Source organism: Azolla caroliniana, unplaced genomic scaffold, assembly GCF_043228905.1.
Source record: "Azolla caroliniana isolate FFs.n. ecotype wild unplaced genomic scaffold, voAzoCaro1.0.p SCAF_7, whole genome shotgun sequence".
NCBI lineage: Eukaryota > Viridiplantae > Streptophyta > Polypodiopsida > Salviniales > Salviniaceae > Azolla > Azolla caroliniana.
The window spans coordinates 9569673-9594146 of NW_028230442.1; the positions used below are offsets into that span (position 1 = coordinate 9569673).

At 37.2% G+C, this 24474-nt stretch overlaps 1 protein-coding gene across 1 annotated transcript; it reads right to left on the bottom strand.

The window, feature by feature from the left end:
• Nucleotides 1-1454: 1454 nt before the first annotated feature.
• Nucleotides 1455-13513, bottom strand: LOC147861895 (uncharacterized). Its single transcript, XM_087322613.1, has 15 exons — nt 13430-13513; nt 12409-13142; nt 11908-12162; nt 9925-10663; nt 9747-9855; nt 9387-9449; nt 9006-9282; nt 5005-5156; nt 4794-4912; nt 4150-4299; nt 3847-4072; nt 3604-3764; nt 2806-2895; nt 2587-2685; nt 1455-1964 (listed from the first exon to the last, which is right to left on the bottom strand). Exons 2-15 carry the CDS (start codon nt 13133-13135, stop codon nt 1724-1726), a joined length of 3408 nt encoding a protein of 1135 aa, XP_087178739.1. The 5' UTR covers nt 13136-13142; nt 13430-13513; the 3' UTR covers nt 1455-1723.
• Between the last annotated feature and the right edge of the window lie 10961 nt (nt 13514-24474).

Here is a 24474-nt window from a genome sequence, read left to right on the forward strand (position 1 = left end):
AGCTTGAATGTGGTTACTTTGGTAACCAAATATACTTATAGTTATACATATGTGCTTTCCACACTCTCTTTTTTTTCCCAAAAAACATCTTCTTCATTAGTAGAAACTTGTACATCCATGACAAAATGATTACAGCAACAACCTTATAAATGTTGTAGTCGTGGTAGACCAATAAAAACTACAAAGAGTCATAGTATAAAAGTACAAAGAATGGTGAACACCTACAGGAATGTTCTTTCTATCACCTGTAATCAAATGTGCTTTCCACACTTTTTTGAATGATTGGAGCTGGTTGCTCGAGGTGCTCGTGCAATACCTTGGAATAAAGACTTGTATGCGCCAAGTTTGAGAGTTATTCTTGGTCTTGCTACTCTATTGTGTGTCAACTTATTTGAGTCAAAGCTCTCTACCCTTGCATTTATATGACTCTTACCCTTCCCTTGCTTTTGCTTTCACAACCCCTCGCTTGGCTTGGATATCCACAATTGTGGCATGGATCAAATTTGCCACAATGACTTACATGCAATGATTGGGAGGGCATTTGATTGCATCGTCATCAGCAAAGCAACAATTAAAATACTATGGGATCAACTTCTGAAAATGTATGACCACAATTCTTTCTTAACAAATTTAACTTGTTGCATCAGATTGTAGATCTTTGTAGTAACCACATCCAATCCTATAGTAAGTGTGGAAATCCTCATAAACTCAATTAAGGCATCTAGGTGTATGCATTCTCTGTAACCTGAACAGCCACATCCAATCCTTCAAAACCCCACTTGCAAAAAAGCCATAAAACCCTATCCAACTCTCCCCTTTGTCCATACTTCAGGTATCAAGAATTTCTCGTAGAATTTTGCAATTCTACAAGCATGACTCTGTGTTAACAAATTCTAGTTGATGCATAGACTTGTAGATCTAAAAACGATATAAGATAGAAGTTTTCCAACATTTCAATGATTTTGATGTCATCTTTGGTTAATTTCAAACACAAGAATTAAAATTGAGCCTCAATATTGATGGCAAGGGTTTGGGCTGTTCTAGGAAACTCTTGAATGGAAATATTCAAGCATATGTGAGAAAAGGTGTGAACTCTAAATCAGTCTTCATCAGTCTCAATATATTACATGAAAATGTCAAATTGGATCATTGGATGGATTTCTCTTCTTTAAAGCAATAGAATCGCATCCCTAATCAATGAACATGTCCCACGTTGTAGGCCTGCTCAATGAACATAAGTACAAAGCCAAGCATATCACTCACCAATCTAATTTTAAAACATCATTTATATGGGACTTCCAAGTTAGTCATTTTCTCATAAATGCAAATCCAACCACATCTCATGTGATGCCAGAAGGAATGGATGGAATCAAATGGATTGATAATTAAATGGACCTCGGATGTATGTCCATCTGTTCCGGAATGCAGAATCATTTATTGATAAAAATTTCAAAGGTAAGCAAGAAACTTTTGCTATTAAATAATTTAATGCATTCCTGACCACTTAATTAAAGTGGTCAATAAAACTCTCATTCTTTTGTAGACCATATAGGACTTCGTATCTATTGTCTCTTACATTGATGGACATGTAACTATCAGATAATTTGCAAGTAGGTATATAAACAAAAATACACATCGTTTTCTTGCTTCCAAATCATTTAGTTAAAATATGAGGTAAAACCGATTGTAGGCGCAATTTTTGCATGCTATTAATGGTAAGATTTTATCCACATTTAGTTCCTGTCCAAAGCCATCCTTTGCAATTTCTGGCTCCACACAAGCACTTTATAGCGGTTGGATCCGTTGAGAAGTCTTCAGTTCTGGTCTCATAGGTTGTGTAACCATAATCATAACAAAGCTCCTCACCAATTTCTATATCTCGTGAAGCATAATGTCCAATACGACAAAACCGAAGGTCAGTTGTGTCGATGTAAACCCTGTACACACTCAAGTTCCCATCACAGCTGCAAAAGAAATAAGATCTATCAAAACTTAGAAGAAGCAGAAGATGGGCAAGGTAAATGCAATTCATTCCATAAAAGATGAACAGGTATTGGACCACTTTGGGCGGTATTACACGAAAAAACACAATACAGCAGTAAACGTTTTCCAAAAGCGGGTATTCAGGTTTTCTGATCTTATTATGACAGCAGGTAGGGGTCAATAATGTTTTCGTAGCTAAAATTCAAATGTAGTCGGACATTTGAATTTGCCTTATTTTGACCTACAAACACATATATAATAGCAGGAGCTAAAGCATTCATTTTGAACTCGGAAAAAAACTAACTATAAAAAATATACTTATTTTAATGTACTGTGAAGTAATATCCATGCTTTCCTCTGCTAACATATCCATGCTTTATAAAAACACATACACGGAATATTTTATCCTAAAAAATTAAACATTTTCATCACCAATAGACATTCAAAAAGACAAAATGTCACAATACTTTATAGCAGTAGTTGTTGGAGTAGAGTAGTAGTGGTAGTAGTAATAGTAATAGTAATAGTAGTAGTAGTAATAATAATAATAATAATAATAATAATAATAATAATAATAAAATAATGATGAGTTCAAAGAAAAACCTATGGTTAATGAAACGTGCTACATTCGACATATGGAATCCATCTATTACAAGAAGATCCTCTATCGGCACATCTGGATGATCAACATTGAATAGGAAACTGCAGAAAACCATTACGATTTACAAAGTATCAAATTATATATCATTCATATAAATAGACGACTTTCTCAATCCTGAACACATAACCCTACAGCCAAACAAATTTAAGAACATCACCAACCTCAAACTCGACCGATCATACGTCCATCCACGTTCTTCAGCTTCACAATGAGTTAAGATCTCACCAACATACTCCATGACAAATTTTCCTCTACAAATGTAACCACAAAGTTCATCATATGGCAATAATAATAGTTTTAGTCGTCATATTTACAAAAGATATTAGAAGAAAATAAAATGAATAGATTACAACAGCAATCATCTAGATCCATGAATAAAAATATTGTTGCTTCAATGATTTTTACACCACCATTGCAGTTATCATGTTAATTGATACCACCATGCTAGACATTTCAGCTGGATAACACACGAGATAAAAATGGTCTCCACAGTCCAGCCCAATGTCTTTTTTAAAAGGAAAACGTAAGAATGTTTATACGCATCACAATTGCACGAGAAATGGACAGGATGGAGACAGAAAAGTAGAGAACATGTTATAAACATAGACTCGGTTGAATAATAAAATCATAAAAAACATGGTTAGGTTATTGTCACCAGGCACATCTTGGATCAGAGTTTATTTATCAATCCCCATGGACTCTCCGGTGGATTAAACACATTAGGATAAATTTACGATAGAGTAATGGTAATACATTTAGATAATCTTTTTGTTTATCTCCTTAGCAAAACTTATTATTTGTGCGTAAAAATTTAGGATACATGTGTTTTGACCTCATAAAAACAGATTAATAGCTGCCTATATATTTGTGAGAATTGTTTCTACACACGTATTGATATTCTTGTGAAAACCTGGCATAAAATATTCGTTTAAGCTTCCTAAGAAAAAAGAAAAGTGAACCTGGGAATCTGTTCCATTGTCCGCACACCCCAGCCTCGATCTTTTGTCTTGAAAACTTCAAGTGGAGTTTGTATTCCTTTCTGAAGTTCCCTATTTAGACAATTGACACCACATGGGCATCTACTATTACACTCTATAATATCTTTGGTCACAGTTCCAAGCTGTCAATAAAACAAAATAAATTTTAATCAAAATGAAGAATTCGATGATATACATCCGCTGACACATATGTAAGAAATTCACCAAAAGCCGCCCAAAACGGTCATAAGGAAGGCGCCGAAACATTGGTTGGCCTTGCCAATCAAACCGACTATCAATCACTCTCTCAGAACCCTTTACGCCAGCATGTGCAGAAGGTTCTTTGTGAGGGTCATCTATTGAATCAAGATCACATCCTTCACAAGCGTTTGCCAGATTATTTTCATCTAGAAGCACAGATTCTAATATACACTTTGCTTTACCAGAATACCTAAACATTTGAAGATAAAAAAGAATAAGCATGTGCAGAAAATCGAGTATAATAGAGATGATTCTAGAAAAAAAAACCTGTTATTAGTGATGTATTGGATAATAGGAGCAGGATCAGCGTCAATGTCATTTGTGCAAGGAATGAGCACTGCTTCACGGCCACCTGATATGTCCTCACAGAGGACATTGGTTCCCATATGATATAGAGCTCCTCGTGACACACAATGGCTGCGGTATGACAACAAGAGAGATGAAGGATTGTATTCCCTAACAGGGGCATGCAATGATCTATGAAAATTCATTTCTATATAATGAGAAACAATAATGTAGTAATTTGGATCAATCTCTATCTAGAAATCACCATGTTCAGCAATTAAAACGGATTCTGATTTTAATGATGAATTCTTGTGGAAAGAAAACTCCAAAAATATTCACTGGTCAAACGCAATAGAACGAGGGTACAGCATGCATGGGCAGGCAGACACATGAGCAATATGAATCGTAAGGAGAGGTGAGAGACTGTAGAGAGGTTTAGACATGATCATGACATGTAAAAGAGTGGACTCGATACCCTTTTCTGGAAGGCCCTTTCTTTCGAAGGCATCATTCTATAGACCTTCATTGAGCCCCTTGTATGAGCATCAATCCTATGAAAGTTTCCATTTGGGAGCATTAACTTACAACTTTCAACGAAAATAAAAAATGCTTAAAAAAATACATACCTAGCTGTTTCTATTCTTTCTTGATGCAAGAAATCTTGTTTACTGTCTCTTTGGCCAACTTTCATAGAGATTTTTGAATTGTTTAAACTGTGAGGCATATTTGAATCTGAAATTTCCTTCTAGCAAAAATACAACAAGTAACAAATAATCAAACAAAGAGTCTCCGATTTTGAGCCTTGAGACAACCACTTCATTAATAAATTACACCTACTTTCTTTTCTGGTACCTTACACAAGTCTTCACTTCCACTGGAAATTTCAATCGTAATGCTACCAGCTTTCATGCTTTCTTTCTTGCCTTGTGCTGATTGTGAGTGATGTGTATGACACTCAATGACCTCAGATGCTATGTTGCACGATGAACCTAGAAAAACATGATTACCATCAATTCTAGATATAAATCCTCTAGGATTGATTCTTTAAATACTCACACTGTATCAATGGTTATAATTGTGATAAAACAATTAAATAAACTATAGCTATAACAAGAAATTATGACGGGAACAGAAACTGTGGCACAAACGTCATTCTAAATAAACGAAATTGAGAAATACCTCTCAGCATATACTACAAAGAAATTTTGAATCCAAAATAAAAGACATCCAAAGCCTGAGCACAAAGACACTCAGACAATATTTAATTTTACTTTTGCCTTTCAAGCCTGCAAATATTCATTTTGATTATTCTATATGCGATTTTGTTTTTTTGGTGTTACCTTATCAGCTCAAAACTGTTTCACCATTATATATATCATTGCTTACAACTTACGGTGCAAGTCTAGGTATAAGGGTTTGAGTACACAAAATGAAGCTTCTAGAGCTTGTTTAGGATCAAGGGGTTCAGAAGATGATCATTTATCAGGATTTCTGATCAAACTACAATATCCATATAACAGGTATATTTTTCTTCATTAAACAAATCGTCAGAGGTTATTCCCCTTGGTAGTGAGCAATGTAAATGTTTTAAAACAACCAGCTTTGTAGACTTGACAAGGTGAGTCTCTTGAATGAAAAGTTACCAGAACCATTTCAGGATGGTTTCTAGCATCCCAAGGATTGACTGGTTACTCTACTAGACAACTCCCACTCACTCAAGACAGTGTTGGTGAAGTGTCTTTGATAAACACTTTGTTAAACAATCTGCCAGGTTCTCGGTGGTTTCAATCTTTACCAATTCAATTTGCCCATCCTCTATCACCTCTCTAATGAAGTGATAGTGAATGTCAATATGTTTGGTCCTTGCGTGGTAAACAAGGTTCTTTGCCAAACATATGGCACTTTGGTTATCACAATGTAGGATTGGAATTTGCTTTGGGAGTCCAAGCTCACTACACAAGAGAGTTGACCAAATGGCCTCCTTTGAAGCCTCTATAGTTGATATATACCCAGCTTCTGTAGTAGAGAGTGCAACGATTTGTTGCAGCCTCAAACACCACGAAGTGGCCCAATGGCTTTGTCCAGGTTGACTCATAAATCTGCTTACTACCCCTACTACATATGCAAATATCAGATCATGTTGATACCATTGCATACATCAATGATCCATAAGCTGAAGCTACCCCTACTACATATGCAATATCAGATTGTGTTGATACCATTGCATACATCAATGATCCATAAGCTGAAATGGGATAATGTGCTTTTGAAAGCTTTTCTTGTGATTGAAGAGGCATTGAAGATGGCTTTGTATCAGTTATCTGAACGCTGTAAGCTCTCTCTTGATTCCATTTTCTGCACAAAAATCTGTAAATCGGCTGCTAATGTATTCTCCTCCATTGTCTGTCATCAGACATTTCAGTTTCAAGCCTATTTAAGTAGTGATAAAGGCATGAAAGTTTCTGAAAATAGTGAGCACTTCAGTCTTATCCACTAGAAAATATGCCCAACACTTTCTAGAGTAATCATCAATGAAAGTTACAAAATGTAAGGAGCTTTCTAAGGATATAGTAGGCATAGTACAAAAATCAGAATGTATGAGTTCAAGTGGTGTTGTTTTCCTTGAAGAACCAGTGCTATAAGAACTTTTTATTTGTTTTCCATAACGGTAATCATTGCAAAAATCAAGCTTATTACCTTCGGTCACCAGCTTTTGAGAAGAGAGTAGAATGTCCAAACCCTTTTGGCTTATATGACCTAACCTTTTGTGCCATAATTCGACTCCATTTTCTGCATCCGCAACAACAATAAATTGACTAGGAAGAGCTCAACCTGAGAGGTAATACAGTGTACCCCTCTTGATTCCTCGGGCAATTAGTCTTGTTCCACGAACAATCTTCTAGGCTCCACTTGTGAAGATTGTAGAATAGCCTTGTAAGTCAAGCTGTCCCACAGACAGCAAGCTCTTCTTAATCCCGGGAACATACCTAACTTGGTCTAGTGTTAGCTCTTGACCATTCTCCATGGCCACTCAAACAACACCCACCAAGTCCTTCAATGTTGCAGGTATGGTTATTGCCAAGGTAAACCTTCCCAAAGTTGCCTACAAAAAATGAGAGAAAGCACTCCTTAGGAGTGCAATGAAAAGAGGCACTAGAGTCAATTATCCAAGTTTGCATGACAGAATCTTGTATAGCTAACGATGCATTTACTATAGCTGTATTAGTAATTTTGATGTCTGCAGCACACAATGTCCTCTGTGTCAAGAATCTCCTCAATGATGATTCCAGAGGCTATATTCGCCTTCTCCCTCTCTTTTCCTTTGTTATTGTCCGCATCGTGTGTCTTTTCTGATGTATCTTTTTTATTCTTGTTTTTTCTTTCAAGCTCTTGTTTATAAAATCTACAATCAGGCTTTTTATGCCATTTACAGCCACACTAAAAGCCAGCAATTCCTTACCATGCTTTTGCTTCTGGATCTTTGCATTGCACATTCTTTATTACAGCTCTCCCTCTTATTATGTTGGCAGAACTAGAAGACTCCCCAGTTGCTTTTCGACGAATTTCTTCATTGAGGATTGCTCCTTTAATTCCATCAAATGTAAGGCTTGCACTATTTGAGAGTTAGATTACAAGCGCCTCCCATGTTTCAAGCGATGTCATGAGTAAATAGATAGTCTTCATTTTGTCATCAAAGATTTGCAATCCTACATCTTGAAGTTGATTGAGTAAACCATTAAATGTGGAAATGTGTTCAGCTGCAGACTTCGCATCTTCAAATCATGCAGCAATGAGCCTTCTCATCAGGTGAACTTGATTCACTGCAGTGGTTGACTCGTACATAGTCTTCAGTTTGCTCTATACCTCATGACCATTAGTCGGCCCCTTGATATTTCCTAAAACTTCATCTGATACTACCATATAAATGTGAGCAACTGCCTTACGATTGAGCAGTTTCCAAGTCGCATCATCCATACCAGCTGATTTGTTTTCCTCCAATGCTTCTGCACATCCTTGTAAGTAAAGTGTGCTTTCCATTGTAACCTTCGATAAGTCGAATCCAGTGCCATCAAATTTCTATAATTCTACCCCAACATTGGCTGATGTATTTGCCATGGTGAAAGAAGGATTACAGAACAGACACAAAAAACAAAACTCCCACTTATTCAAAGTAGAGACTAAGCAATGGAGATCCTGAGAGGATTCAACGCTTGCTCAGATACCAGTTGTAAGGAAGTAGAAGATAGAATGACAGTTTTCTGAAATATATAAAGGCAGAGATATAGAAACTAAAAACAATTATGGGGTTTAACACATAGGAAGGATTAAAGAAATAGAAGTAGTTCTGCAAAACAAAAGCCTACTACTTAAAAAAGAATACAAGGTAGACGTGCATGTATATATATATATATATATATATATACATAGAATATGCTCTTAGAAGAAGAGCCTTAAATACTAATGTAACAACTAAGTTATGGCCTCATAAATACCTATTTAATGCTGAGTGGAATCTTGTACAAGGATCCCATTCAACCTACAAACAATATTCTTTTGGAAGTTGTAGTACAGCTCTGAAAACGAGAGTGTACAACTTTAACAAGAATTAGAATATATTAAATAATATAAACTCGTTTTCTAGTTTAGTTAGAGAAACCTAAAGAGCCTTTAATCCCACATTTTACGACTCCTCTTAACACACAGTGTGTCTTGTCCCTCTTTAAACACTAACAATCTATATGCTATTTTTTGTGTGCACACACATACCCAGAGGTATTTGTTACGTGACACCCTATCATTACTACTGTGCGTATTATGTCTGAAATATACTCTCTTACTTTGATTTATTGGTTCAGCCATTATGCCTATGTTTTTCCGTGGTACAAGACCTCTGAATCTCCATTTCTTCAAGTCAGGTGCTTTCTCCTTTGCATTTGCACATGAATGTGACACATGACGATGCCCGCGACAAGTTATTGGAAATTGAACTCCATCCCACATGCGACAGCATAGTTTGCTTGCTAGTTCATCAGCACAAGGGTAATGAAAGCTACGACGACATGCCTTCACACGGCAACCCAAGGTAGCTCCAAATTCTCGACATGCAGAACATGTCTGTGCATAGGACCAGATAGAAACACATCTAATTGTTTACATAATCAAAAAGAAAATTGAAAAATAACATAAATATATGCATTATCTTTACTAGAATTCCTCACCAAAGTCTTCCCACGTTTTACTGCATTGCATAAACCTTGAAGCACTTCTCCTTCCTCATATACCTACACGTTAAGAAAAAGACATGTAGTCTGATTTTTCTGATAGATCGATGATCAGTTGACAAATAAGATGTACGTCCCAATTTCTACTGATGAACAAAAGTCAGACATAATTATACGAAAAACATAAAAATTCAACAAAAATGAAGATATGCATAGTGTCATTAAAAACAACAATGTCAGACATGTGGCAGTTTACAAATATACGATGCACTACATGCATGGATGAATGTGTATATATACATATATCCCTGATTAAATAGAGTTGTTTACAAAGAGGGTATAGCATTAGCTACTAACCTCAGATGACCATAGACCACACATTTTATGGACAACTCCACTCAAAGATATGGCATCATTCTTCTTGATCTTATTGCTCTTTTTTGAAGACATTCCTGACTTCAACTTTCTACAAAAACAAAAACTCAACCTTTCAGAACTCAAAAAAAAACAATAACAACAGACTATATTGACATACAGTTTGAGAGCCGAACTGCAGGTGCAATAATGTAGCCGTGATCCACAACACCATGAATACCATTCACCCATCAGTAATGATGGGCCTCTATGGCATAAGTCACATAACATGCCAATCTCCCACATATGCGGCTTCAATACAACCATTTTTGATAAAATCGCCTTTTCAGCCACAATAACAGGATCTTTACATTTCTCATTAAGAACCACAAAAGGCAATGTGTTCTTATCAATCATCCTCTTTTTCCTGCGTTGGGAGCCCATAGTTGTTGAATGGAATGTTACTCCTTCAAAATGTGGTTCGTTTTCCATTACGGTTGTTGAATTTTGAGTAAGGCTTTGGGTACTCTTGTTGCTTTGAGAGCAACCTGCATGAATTGTTTCCACTTTAACCTTAGGCAGGATAGCCTCATCTTTTAACAATATGTCATTCTCAGTAAAATTGTTGGTGCAGGTAGCTACACTTTCTTCCAGAGATGCTATTCTCGTAATCTTCTGCTCTTTATCCACAATCTCTTGATCTCTTCTCCATGCAGCAATATTTTTTTCGGGATTGATTTTCATATTCTCTTTCTTTTTCACTTCAGCTCCCTGACCTCTTAAACATACATCACTATTGAAATCATCTTTCTTTATGCACTCATCTTCACTATGATCTAAAATAATCACCCCCTTTTGTTTTGTGATGCCTTCAGCTCTGCCTGACCCATAACCCATCCATGTTTCTGAGGCTTGGGACGCTGGAATAAGAAAGAAAGGAAATCAAAAACCTTTGCGAAAAAATGCACAAACATTACCTTATCGTATCCAAGATTGAATTCTTGAGTAAAATATGAATCTAAAAAAGAACAGTTGATCATCAAACAAAGAGTGCCTGTACATATTTCATGGAATGCATGAGCTCAATTCTCATGGCAGCTCACATGTGTGACATAGAATCAAGTACTTTTGAAGGAATGACCATAAAAAAGATCTAGAGATTGTATAAAGAATGATAATAGTACTTCTAAATGTTACAATATTACGTATTATTACATCCAAATATTATGAACTCACTCTGCTGAAGAATGGGACCTTTCTAAGTATAAGATAGGTCTTAACCCTCTATCCTTCTTTTCCAAATTGTAAAAGGACTGGTGAACACTAACACAGTATAATTCTTTCACAGCACAAGGGTGAAACTGATACGGGAATTCTAGAGATACAACAAACAGATTATTGATTTCCATATGCCTACCTAAAGGACAGTATCCTAAAGAACATATGCATATCCTGTGTAAATTCTATGGTGCTAATAATTTACTTTGAGATTATTCCAAATCATTTTCCTCACTTGACATGGAGGGAGATTTTCCATTATGGCAATCAGAAGTGGCTTGGGAGGTGAACTCTTGAGATGCGCCTTACAGGGCAAAGGACCCAAAACACTAGGCAAAATCCCCAGTCCTTACTCTATAGCTTTTTGTTTTCCTCAATGGTGAGTAATGCAACCTCAGCAAATAATTAGTGAGTAATTCATGACAGACAGATATACAAACAAATATTCTCACTCTATCCTTTTTTTACATCTCTATATACCTAAGTGTTGGATTTATTTTTTTTAAATGCCAGTTTGCACCTGAAAGATTTTTTTTTTGTGAAAACAAGGACCATATATTATCTGTATGGAAATCTGCAATTGCATTCTGCCTGATTCTGAGAGAAGTACAAACGATTGTATATACAATGGCTGAGGCTGAAAACCTCATTCATGTTGTTGAGAGATACTATATAGAATGAAGCATTCTGGAGCCATCATATGAAGTTGGTGGAAGCACATTAGATATTGATCAACACATAATTTAAGTATAGGTTAACGTGAAGATTTACTTAATATGACCCAAGTGAAAGCATAATCAAAGTGGAAAAACCTGATGCATAATTTTCCCTGTATAAAAGCATAATGACCTTTCAATGTATATGAATAATTTCAAAGAAAGTTTACTTTTTTGGTTTAAATTGTGTTGAAGAATTGATTGCTGATGTAATGGAGATGTAAAGTTGCACGATACATCCAGTGTCTCACTTTTTGCTGCTCCAGCATTCAGATAATGTTCCTTTGCAACCCTAATGACTCCATGTAAAGAATCTCTAGGTAGGTCAAGCTTGACATCAATGAGTTTGTTACTTTCAATTGCTGACTTTGACTTCTTTGAAAGGTTTATTGTAGCTTGATCCTTATCTTCTTCTTTTTCAAAATCTGTAAGAATACATCTCAATACTGCACATTTAGAAAAATGCCTGATGACCACACTGCTAAAGGCATATGTAGTCTTCAATATTCAGATAACTACAATAACACATCCTTGTGCATAGGCATAAAGACTATAGATGTTCGTACACCTGTCATACATTTATCTAAGTTTATATACATAAATTGCTTTATGATTGCCAATATATGATCATGCAAACTAGGTATTGATGAAAAATGGAAAGGAAAACATACCTTGAATGAGACTACAATCTCCCATGACTCCCATATTATTGTCCCCCGTAGCTGTATTCATGGAGCACATATGCTTCGCAATTCCTCTCTTGTGACATCCACTTCTGTGCATCATTTTAGAATACTTTCTAGTTTCTTCATCAGCATGATCACTCGATTGACGAGAGCCGCAATGGCACTGATTCTTCTTTGAGGAGGAACTTGGTTTTCTTCTCTTCTTGTAATAAACCCTTGCTATCTCATCGACTCTATCATCTAATAGCCAGCTTTTGCAGCTATCATAACCACACCAACCACAAGAAGCAACACTTTTACGGAATCGTCTTGATAACTTTCTATGGACATGTGACCGTTTTTTGTTTCTACATTGTTCCCAATAACAAACTTTAACTAGGTCATTTTTGCTTTCTTTCTTGTCGGACACTTTACTTAAATCATGATAATCACTTTGTTTGCATTGATGTTTGCAGACATTTTTCCTCCCCCATTTGTATGCATGTTTAGGAATTGGTATTGGTGTTGATCGCTCTCGTGAATACTTTACATTCCCCTTAAAGAAGCATTGACAAGCCAAACCACTAATTCCTTTGAACCTTTTGTGGCGATGCAGTCCATGATCATCGCTACTAGTGCTTTCTTCACTGATGCTATTGCTGCCACTACTATCATTATAGTAGCTGCTGCTGCCATTGCTACTACTATCATTGTTGGTCGAAGAATTTGTCATTGTCAAACTAGGAAATCCTAAACATGATCAGTATTCAACATCAACGTAAATCATGCTATCGGAAGTAAGTTCAATGCTCTAGATATTTCCTATGAAGCATGCAAAAAAATTTGAAAACAGGACTTTAATAAATAGGTAGAAAGATTGATTGGATCTGGGTACGAAATAGAGCAAATATAAATACTTTATTTATGGCAAAGGGAAGGATACCTGCGTTTCTATAGCTCTTTGGCGTAAAACAAAAGGGGATTTTTGAAATCAAACAATGGAAGGTGATGGAGAGAGGAAGGTCACCTGCGCCTCGAGTTTTGCTCTTTTGACGGTGATCTCAGAGTGTGAGAGTGAAGAAGGAGGGGATCGCCATGGCCAAAGCTTGTGAGCTCTCTCGGACACACGCAGAGAAGATATACACAAATATAACATAACATAACATAACATTGTAAATTGTAATGGAAGAATGAATACATACATACATACATAAATACATACATACATACATACATACATACATACATAATAAATAAAGTCTGGAAACTCTTGTGTGGTGTGTTTTTTTGGGGGGGGCTGAAAACACACCAAATATATTAAAACAAAATAAGTGTGTGAAAAAACACTACTCTATCACCCGATCAATCCACCACCACCAGTTACAACATCCTTCTTCTCAGCCTTTTTATTGCTTCTTGTATCTTCTGCTTGCTTTTTTACTAATGCCATTCCTTTCATCGGTGATATGCTTCTTGAAAATGTTTGCAATGGGATTAGAGACCTTTCGTTATTTTACAAAAATAACCGATACATCCTTCACAGCTCCTCCACCTTGTCATCTCTCCGCAATGCATGGCATCCTGAATGTTCCTTTTCCCATAGTTGTTGCTCATATTGGGTAAGCAACTCATGTTGAACTTTCTCCAACAGTTTTGGTTCACTGCTTGCATGTAAATAATGCCCAACTCTTTCTTTTTCTCGCTTCATTACGCCAAATACCTGAAAACATTAGGTTTCTTAATGTCTCTCTCCAAGTATTCCCTTGCAATCAAGTCTTCAATCCTCTTCTTGATAATCTTGAAATCAGGCTTGAACATCCACCCAAGTTGTCGCACATTCTAGCATTAGTTGTTTATGTGGTACCACTTTTCTACTCTTCGTTATTCTTACAATAGATGCATCAATTGCATCAAAGTCAAATCAGTGACCATACCCTCCAATTTTGGAGGTAAAATGACTTCCACACTGTTGCTTCAGCTTTGTGAGAATACTCCATTCATGATCATCATTTGCACTCTTGTCAAATAGAAACCTCTGATCAAGCTTTTTCCTGTAGAATTCTACAAACAGATCCTTATCACTGATGTATGCAAGAATTACACCTTCATGCTGCAATTCAATAAAAAGATGAAATGCTTCCTCTTCTTCCCCTTCTTTGTTGCTGCTATATGCTTCACTTAAAGTATTCGAAGAGACTACAATCATCTCACACATATCTTCAAATGTCGATGGAGCTTCTTCCAAAGCACCACATTTGCCATACATATCGATGAGTAAAATATTGACCATGACATCTTTTTCAATCTCATCCCAAACCACATGTTCATGAATAATATACCCATCTCTCAATGACCCTCGAGAAAATATGCTTCAACCCCTACACCTTCTTCACTCATCCTTATAACAAAAAAGTATTCATTCAGTCCACATCAATCATCTCGCCGATTATGCCAAGTTCCTGTACAACTAAAAACGAAATAAACCTAGACTATTTCCTCCTCCCTCATGATCTACTTCGGCTCCGACACCGTCGTCACTAGTCCTCTCATCATATTACTATGCTTCAATCCCTATCGCCACACCATCAACACACATCATAATGAGAAACCTAAAATCTTCTTCATCCAGTCCACAACAACATCTTAATGAGCCAACCATCTTGGCATCTCGCCAATGGCCACGGTAGGGATCGACAACGGTTCGGTTTAGGCTTAGCCGGTTTGGCTTGGATCAGGCCAAACCGGCTAAGCCTAGACCGTTTACGAGATCTCAAACCTGAGCCAAGCCGGTTCACAAACCGGTTTAGAAACCTCCCTCTCTCTCTCTCTCTCTCTCTTGGATGATCCACTATATACTGGTAAACGGCTTGTAAACCGGTTTGGTAGTAAACGGCTTGTAAACCGGTTTAGAAACCTCCCGCATCCCTCTCACTCCTAGAGAGACAATGCCACCAAGCACACTTTCAAGAGCCACGGACTAAAGGGTGGCTCTTTGACTCATTAGTGACCCCCTCCCTCATGTATGCATCTGCGGTTTGGGCTCCAGGATTACCATCCTTCATGTGGACGCAATTAGAGAGACCATTGGTGATGATGCTATCACGCCAACTCCGAAGCAAATCGACTGTACCACATGACATTATTAGGGCCGAGTTCACGTTACCCCCAATGCTAGTAGAGGCACTTTTTCAACTTGTAGTCTTTATTGATAGGATACATAGCCAACCACATGATAGAATATCTCATCAAGCCTTTAAGGCCTCTCGATCATTGTATGAGTCCGGCTATACTAGCTCATGGTATGGCATGATGGTGACTTGGCTTCTTGCGAATGGTCTAGACATTAATAACCTACCTCCCCTTAGGTACAACCACACGAGTGATAACACCTTAATCTCTCATGAGAACCGCAATAAAGTAATACGCCAAGAAATATGGCAAATTCACACTCGGTGTAAATGGATCACCCCACTAGAGCCACTCCCATCTAAAATGTCGTACTATAAGAAACACTTCATGCACTTCTCTGAGTTAGGTTTTATCACACGGCCAAAATATCTAGATGTATTCTTACCACATGCACTAAGGGTTGCCATTGGACAACTTAGAATATCGTCTCACCAACTTGAGATTGAAAATGGCCGTACTAGTGGAGTCCCTAGGGAGGAAAGGATATGTAGGTTATGTCACATAGAGATAGAGGATGAGTACCACTTTACTTGCAAGTGTCCAACCTATGCCGAGATAAGGGCAAAATACCAAGACATACTTGGTCCGTCTCCCACCCTCCCCAAACTATTAGATACTCTAGATATAAAGAAATTAGGCAAATACATTTTAGAGCTAAAACAACACAGAGAGAATAAATTACAAAATGTTGACAATAATGTTGCTAATGATCACGAACATGTAACAAATGCAGTTTTTCAGGAACCTGAGGAGACAACGAATGCCGACACACTTGCACCACTCGGCCTTTCCATTGATGAGGCAGAAAACCAGAGAAGAACCAGACGTCCTCGGGTGCCGGGTTTCAAAACAACTCAACGTGATGTGGACGCAATATTGAAAATAAGGGAACGTGAGCTACACCGCCTAGAAGCCATGGCTAGGGCACTCTCTACATTGGAACCCACATCAAGACCCTTTGACCCCCCACTTCTTTTCGAGAGGCTTGGGTGGAAATAAAATTAGGCTTAGTGTATAGTCACTTTCGAGTATACTACATATTGTACACTACTAGAACTCTTTTAGCTTAAGTTCTATTTTTTTTTACTTAATTTTATTTTTAGTTATGATGACTGGATAAATACTCTATTGTTGTAAACCAATTGTCTCATGGGCCAAATTTGGCCTTAGAAGACGTTAATACATCTTTCTTTCTTTCTTTCTTTCTTTCTCTCAAATGATCCACTATATACTATAGTATACAATGTACATTCTACAAGCTCTTCCTCCCACTCTCTCTCACGTTTGTGGTCTCGACTCTCTCTCCCTCTCCCTCTCTCTCTCCCCTCTATGTAGTTCCTCTCTCTCTCTCTCCCCCCCCTCTGTGTAGTCTCTCTCTCTCTCCTTATATGTTGTCTCTCTCTCTCTCTCTCCTTATATGTTGTCTCCCTCCCTCTCTCTCTCTCCTCGTCTATGTAGTCTCTCTCTCTCTCTCCTTATATGTTGTCTCCCTCCCTCACTCTCTCTCTCTCCCATCGTCTGTTTAGTCTCCCTCACTCTATCTCTCTCTCTCTCTCTCTCTTTCCCCTTGTCTGTTGTCTCTCTCCCCCTCTCTCTAAAGTTTATAAACGGCTTAAACAGTTTAGCCGGTTTGGTGAGGCTCAAGCCAAGCCGAGCCGAGCTCAATCCGTTAAGGCAAGTTCAAGCCTAAACTGAGCCGAGCCGAGCCGCTAAGCCACTAAACCGTTTTCAAGCCGACTAAGCCAAACAGTTTAGGCTTAAGCCGAGTCGTTGCCGATCCCTTGTAGCCGGCTTCAACCCCCCCACCATCTTCACTCATCCTTATCACAGAAAAAAAAATATTCATTTAGTCCACATCACCATCTTGCCAATTACCACCCAATTCCTGTACAAATAACAACAAAATGAGTCTAGAATATTTCCTCCCCTCCTCATGATCTGCTTCAGCCTCCATACCATCATCACCCATCCTCTCATCATAGCAATATGCTTCAATCTCTACCGTCATCATTACTCATCCTAATGAACAACAATATATATATATATATAGAAATCTCCCAAACAATGTACCCATGTCAACAAAATAATATTATAGTAACCTCATCACCTCAAACAAACAATGCTTCGGCCCACACACCATCTGAACTCCTCCTTACGACAAAAAAATTCTTCATTCAGTCCACATCAACCATCTCGCCGAATATCGCCAAGTTCCTGTATAAATAACAACAAAATGAATGTAGACTATTTCCTCCTTCCCTCATGATTTGCTTCAGCCCCACACCATCATCACTCATCCTCTCGTCATGTTACCATATCATCATCGGTCATCGTAGTGAGAAACCTAAAACCTTCTTCATTCAGTCCACCTAACAAAGAAAAGAGAAAAAACAGTCTCCAAATCTGAAAATTAATAAACACATAAGCAATTCTCCCTTTCAGTTAAAGTGACACCACTCTCCTCTCTGCTCATTAAATAGGTTATTGCCCTCAACACTTCATCACTCATCCTTTTCCAAAATTAGAAGATGCTTCATTTTCCTCATCCAACATCTCACCCCTGTCACTCCACATGCCTGCCCCTATCACATCCGCCTCTCTATGTCCTTCCTCACAATTATCTTTGAAATAAGAAAGGACTAGGAGGAGGGAATAACCAACGTGGTGGAGCATAATTCCAACGATCTTCATGTGATTCATCCAGCCAGAGAGGTATTGACCACCATATTTTACAAAGTTTTCGCATTTTCTTATGCACCTTTTCCGGCATTCCTTTAATACTATCATACTCTCCCTTAACTGTGTGCACTAAGTTTTCCCAAAACATCTTAATCATATCGACAACATTGTACTCGATGCCTTCATATTTCTTGCTGCAACGACACTTCCACCACACCCATAAAGCATTAATTGAGACAATATTCGATCAGACCACCAACTTCATGAGGCAGAGGCAATGGCTTAAGCTCTAGCTCATGCAAATGCAGAGGCAAAGGCATAGGCATAGGCATAGGCAGTGTGGCACATGCATCCAATCAATAGGCAATATGCCAGATATTAGCAATGGGCACGGTTTCGGCTCAAACCGAACCGAAACGTTAAACCGTGGCTTAACGGTTTATCGGTTCAAAATTAAATAATGAGTTTGGTTTGGTTTAAAGAATGAAAGTTCGGTTTGGTTTCGGTTCGGTTCGGTTTAATATTTATCGGTTTATCGGTTTATCGGTTTTATCGGTTTAACGGTTTCTATTAATTTGGTTCGGTCTATAGGTTTATAGGTTCTTACCCTAGCCCTAAATTTTCAATTTTATAAATTATACCCTTCCTAAATTTTCTATTTTATAAATTATACCCTTCTTGTTTTTACTATGGACCTAATACTAGTTAGTAGTAGTAAGTACATACTACAAACTACAGTGTATCTACAGACAGACAGACACAACTATCGAACAGAAAGGATTCAGGAGGCGCACTACACATGCGGCATTGTGCAGGCTGAGGCGGCAACCACCAACCACCACTTCCAATCACCATTTCATTGCTCTTCAGACTCCAGACTCTCCATAACACAGGTATGATCCATAACACAGGCTAAGTTTTTCCTTTTAGTTAACATGAAAAAATTGCAGTCTTCTCTTTGACTGATGAGTTGAAGATCATTTTAGACATGTATGAGAAGTAAATCATGCTCTTGATGGTGGAATTTATTATCACATCGTTTTTAATAAATTGGATTGAAACCTTATCATTTCCGGGTTTCCTTTGCATTACATTTGTATAGTGCACCATAACATATAGTTCCATTGCGTTTAATCGGTTTCTCACAAATTGGGCCGAACCCTTATCATTGTTCCCAGTACTTTACTTTATATTTGTATTGTATTGTGTAGCCAGAACTTCAGTGCATGGGATGTTAGTTTCATTGTGATTTACTGCTCTATGGAATTATTTATATATACAAGATTCCTCTTGACATTATCTTTATGCTTATTAGACTCGGGATTTGGCTTATGGTGCTTCATAAAATAGGTCCAAAATTCTCTCTCAGATTTAATTATAACTAAATTTGATTAAATCACATAACTTAACATCTTCCCTCACCTGCTTTTGAAAGGCCATTGGCAAGGAAATTATAAGTGTTTATGTTGGGCACTTCTCCCTTTTCTTTCATCATCTTAAATAATGCAACATCTCCTGGTTTCTCTTCTTGCTAGAAGGAATAAACAAGAAGGTTACATATATACAAGTTTGTTAACAAAACATGCTGAAGCATCTTATCATACATCCCATAAGCTTACTTTGGAAACCCTGCTTTCACCAATGCATCAATCATTATGTTAAATGTATGGGAATTGGGAATACAGTCATATTTCTCCATCCTTTCAAAGGCTGTGACAAAAGCTTCAAGCATTCCAACATAAGCATAGACCCTGGCAATAGCTGTGAAAGCATTCGGTATCAAACTAACTTGATCCTTAACTATGTCTTCCATGAGAAATTCTATGGTCTTGAAATCCTTTGCCTCCCCAAGAATCTCAAAAAGCCACCAAGTTGAGCTAACTTAGCAATGTAACAATGTATCTTTCTATGTTAACATGTCTATCTTTCTATGTTTGCCATTAGACATAATGGTTGTTTTACTGTTCTTAGCTAACTTAGCAAACTTTCTACTTCATTTATTTTTCTCATTATAATGTATTTGAAATGTGCTAATTGAGTTAATTGAATTTTATAGGACACCATAAAATGGAATCATCATCTCAAATTGATGCTGCAATGAACTCATCTTCAATTGATGTTAGTCGTGGGTCAACAAGTAGCTCAAGAAAGGCTACGCACATCATGGACAGATGCTCACATCATATTTTATATGGATAATGGCACACCTCGACGACGATGCCATCATTGCCATGTTTGTTGGTCTTCTACAACATCCACAGGCACTATAGCCAAACATTTAGCAGAAAAGCATCGTTTATCAAGCGACCAAAATTCAGGTATATCACAGCACATTCAATCTTCAATTGAGTCAGCTAGAGTATCTCATGTTTTAGAGAAGAAAATTGATGCTGCCATCGTGAAGTATATTGTGAAGGGAACATTGCCCCATGCACATGTGGAATCACCTGAATTTAAGGAGTTCATGCAACAAATTGTACCTGGATATCAAGTAAAGTCAAGAGGCACAATTAAGCGTTCTATCCTAGAAATGTATGTGGTGTTGCGTCGTCAGGTGATAGATTTGCTATCGAAATGCCAATCAAGATTTTCCATAACATTTGATGGTTGGTCAAATAGTAGTTTGAAGGGCTTTTACTCAGTGACACTTCATTGGGTATGTCATGAAACAGCAAGGTCAAGGTCAATGTTATTGGATTTTGTGCATGTATTTCCAGGTGTTGGATCAGGGAAGCGTTGTGCACATGCCCTTTTTGCTCGACTTCGGTCCTTTGATATTTCTAGTCGACTCTTAGCTACAATTTTTGATGGAGCGAGTGATGCACAAGTAGCTGCAAAAGAGTTGAGCATGTTGTTACAAGATGAGCATGGTAAGGAAATTTTGGCTCCATCACATATGTTAAGATGTATGGTTCACACTTTTCAGTTGGGTATCAAGGCAGCATTAGAGGTTATCTCACCCTCAACAGAAAAGTTGAGAACAGTGCTCCATACTATTAGATCTAGCAAGGTTCGAAGGGAAGTGTTTAGGAAGTATGCTAGGATGGTTGAGCATCATGAAAGGGAACCCCCAAGGCTCGATGTTGTTACAAGATGGAATTCTACCTTGGAAATGTTTAGGCAATCTATCAAGGATAAAGATGTATTGAACTTTACAATTTCAGATTTAACAATATCAAGTGATTTCAATGGTAATGTCTTGACCAGAGAAGATTGGAGTCACATACATGCCATGGCGGAATGGCTAGATACACCGGCCGAGGTTTCTACTTTTCTGGGAGGCTCAAGATATCCTACATTATCACTAGCATCGCTAGCATATAATTGTTTACTAAATCATTGCAATCAATTTTTAGATTCTTCGCTTCCAGGATCATCTAGATTCACACAAGAGGTGCTTCAAAGAGCATCTGAGAACTGCTTGCAATATTTAATTAAGTATCAAGAATCGTTAAAGTCTATTCCATCTCGCATAGCAATGTTTCTTGATCCCAGGTAATGCTTACCTTTATATCGTACAATTATCATCATGATTTCTGATTTTTTATTTGAGTTTAAAACCGTTTTATTTGTTTGATAGATTGCCTCTTCCAAATAATCATACAGAAAGAGAGTTAGATATTAAGTTGGTTGAAAGCATGATTGAGTCCCACTATCACTCGTTCTCGAGTGATGTTGAACCACCTTCGGCTTCAACCACAATACATGAAAATGATAAGAATTCTAAAATTTGGACGTTAATGGGTGTAAATAATAAAAGTCTTATTTCCGATTCACAGTCAGAAATTCAGCACTTTATGAGACTTCCTTCGGCTAGCACGGACAAGGATCCTTTACAATGGTGGAATGATAATAAATCGGCAATGCCTTCACTATATAGGATGGCATGTGATTACCTCAGTATACCAGCATCATCAGTACCTGCTGAAGAGGCTAATTCGGCAGCAAAAATGTCCTTTGATAATAGGATAAAACTACATTCATGCACTTTCAAAGCTGAAATGTGCGTTCGATCATGGATGAATGTTTTAAAAGAATGTAATGTTCAAATGTTAGATAATTTTCACATCAGTTATGCGGAACTAACAATGAATTTGGATGATCTTGTTGCTGAAGATGAGGTAATAGATTACATATCGCATGATAGTCAAAGGAAAATTAAGGTATGCATACTTGTTACTTGGTTGTTTTTTATTTGAGTCTTTACTTAAAGTATTTTTATTAATAATTACTTACTTGTTTTTATGTATTTTATATGTACAGGAATCATGTTGATTTTTGACATGTTAACGACAATAGAGGTTGCAATTGGAGATCTTCAAAGTCATTGTAATTTTTATTACATGTTGTTTACTATTTTGTTTTTAGTCGATTCTTTAAATTTGTTATTATGAATTACTTAATTCTTTTGTATATTTTATACTTTCAGGAATCCCTTATTCAAATATTGGAAACAAAAAGCTGGATTAAGTTTACATATATGGTCCTATGGATTTGGAAAATTGGAACTCTATTATATGGATTGTTGTTCTTAATTGGAAATTTGGAACTCTATTGTATGGATTTTTGTTATCATTCCAAAAAACATTTATCTTTTTATGTAATATCTTATCATGTTTCACAAATTAACAATTTTCAGAAAATGTGTTGTGAATTTCTGTTATTTTATAGTGTTCTAGTCTTTGATTTGGTACAATTTATTGTTTCGTGTTGCTTGGATTATGTCAAAACCAATTTGGTTTGGTTTGGTTTTGATGTTTGATACACTGGTTTGGTTTTGATTTTTGGTAAACCGGTTCGGTTTGGTTCTACATTTTACATAAACGGTTTGGTTTTAAATGGTTTGGTTTCTCATACCTATTAAACGGTTTGGTTTAAATGGTTTGGCTTAAATAGTTTGGTTTAAATGGCTTCAAATTTTTTAAATGGTTTGGTTTGGTTTTTATTCTGAATAACCGGTTTGGTTTGGTTTGGTTTGGTTTCAAGGTCAAGAAACCGAACCGAACCGAAACCGAACCGCGCCCATTGCTACCAGATATCTACTCCACCTAGGAAAGAATTTCTTTCTCCTTGCTCCAATCAAGAAAACTGCCACATTAGTACTCCCTTCGACTTCCGTAGATATGCTTTCATTCCAGATTGATTGCCATCAAATACATACCCAATATCCCTACAATAAGAGAACGATCTCCATCTCTCTCTAATTTCGGGTTGACCTGTATGAATTGCACAAATGCCCATTGTCTTGGTATCAAATAATAACGTGATAAGAGTGAGAAATGTATCTCCAAATCCAACAAGAAAATTGGACATTCTATGAAACCATGAGTACTCTCTTCCATTTGAAGAATGATGCAAAAGAGGCGATTTCTTGTTGCTAGTTCACGTTGCTCTAGAGGTAATCCCAAAGGAAAACCCCCAATCAACAAACTTTTGCTAAAAGTGACAAATTTGAATACCAACTACGCTCCACGATCTACCACCGTCCACAATCAAAGTTACGTACCTTCCATTTTTGTTCAACCTCAGATGATAACTACCTCAATATAGAGAAGACATGAGTAACTCTTTTTGCAAAGAATTACAATTATCTCGACTAGATGATGGTGCCCATACAAATAAGGACAACGCTTCATGTCATAAGATAACCAAGTGTTGAACACGTGAAGAATAAGGAATTTTAAGTGGAATACTTTTCGTTCACTAATTACCACCATGATGCATTAATCGTTTTGCTCCTATGTATTATACCCTCATCCTCAAGGAAATAATGGACAATAGATACCCATAGTTGTGAGTACGAACACACGTCTTGCAATAAGGAAAAATTACAGCCATCATATGCATAGATAAGTTTAAATCTCCCCCCCCCCACCCCCCAAATGCTAAGGGTTTGCTAGATGGTTCCACACAATCGATGTGATACCTGTATTATCCCTCTTTCTCAACAAGAAAGATCAAAGAGGTTGCAAAACGGGATGCAAAGCCTTCTTTGTCCATGGTAGCAATGGCAGAAACATAATATCACGGGTTCCATAATATGTTCTACAACCATCAATAGTACATGAAATCACCAAGATAAATGTGACTTCCAATGCATGAACTTATCCCTTATCTTGTGTATTCAATCATTTGGCTATTCATAAGATTCACTCCCAATGGATACCCGAGTGTTGAAAAATTGAGCCTTTTTTAAGCACGAAT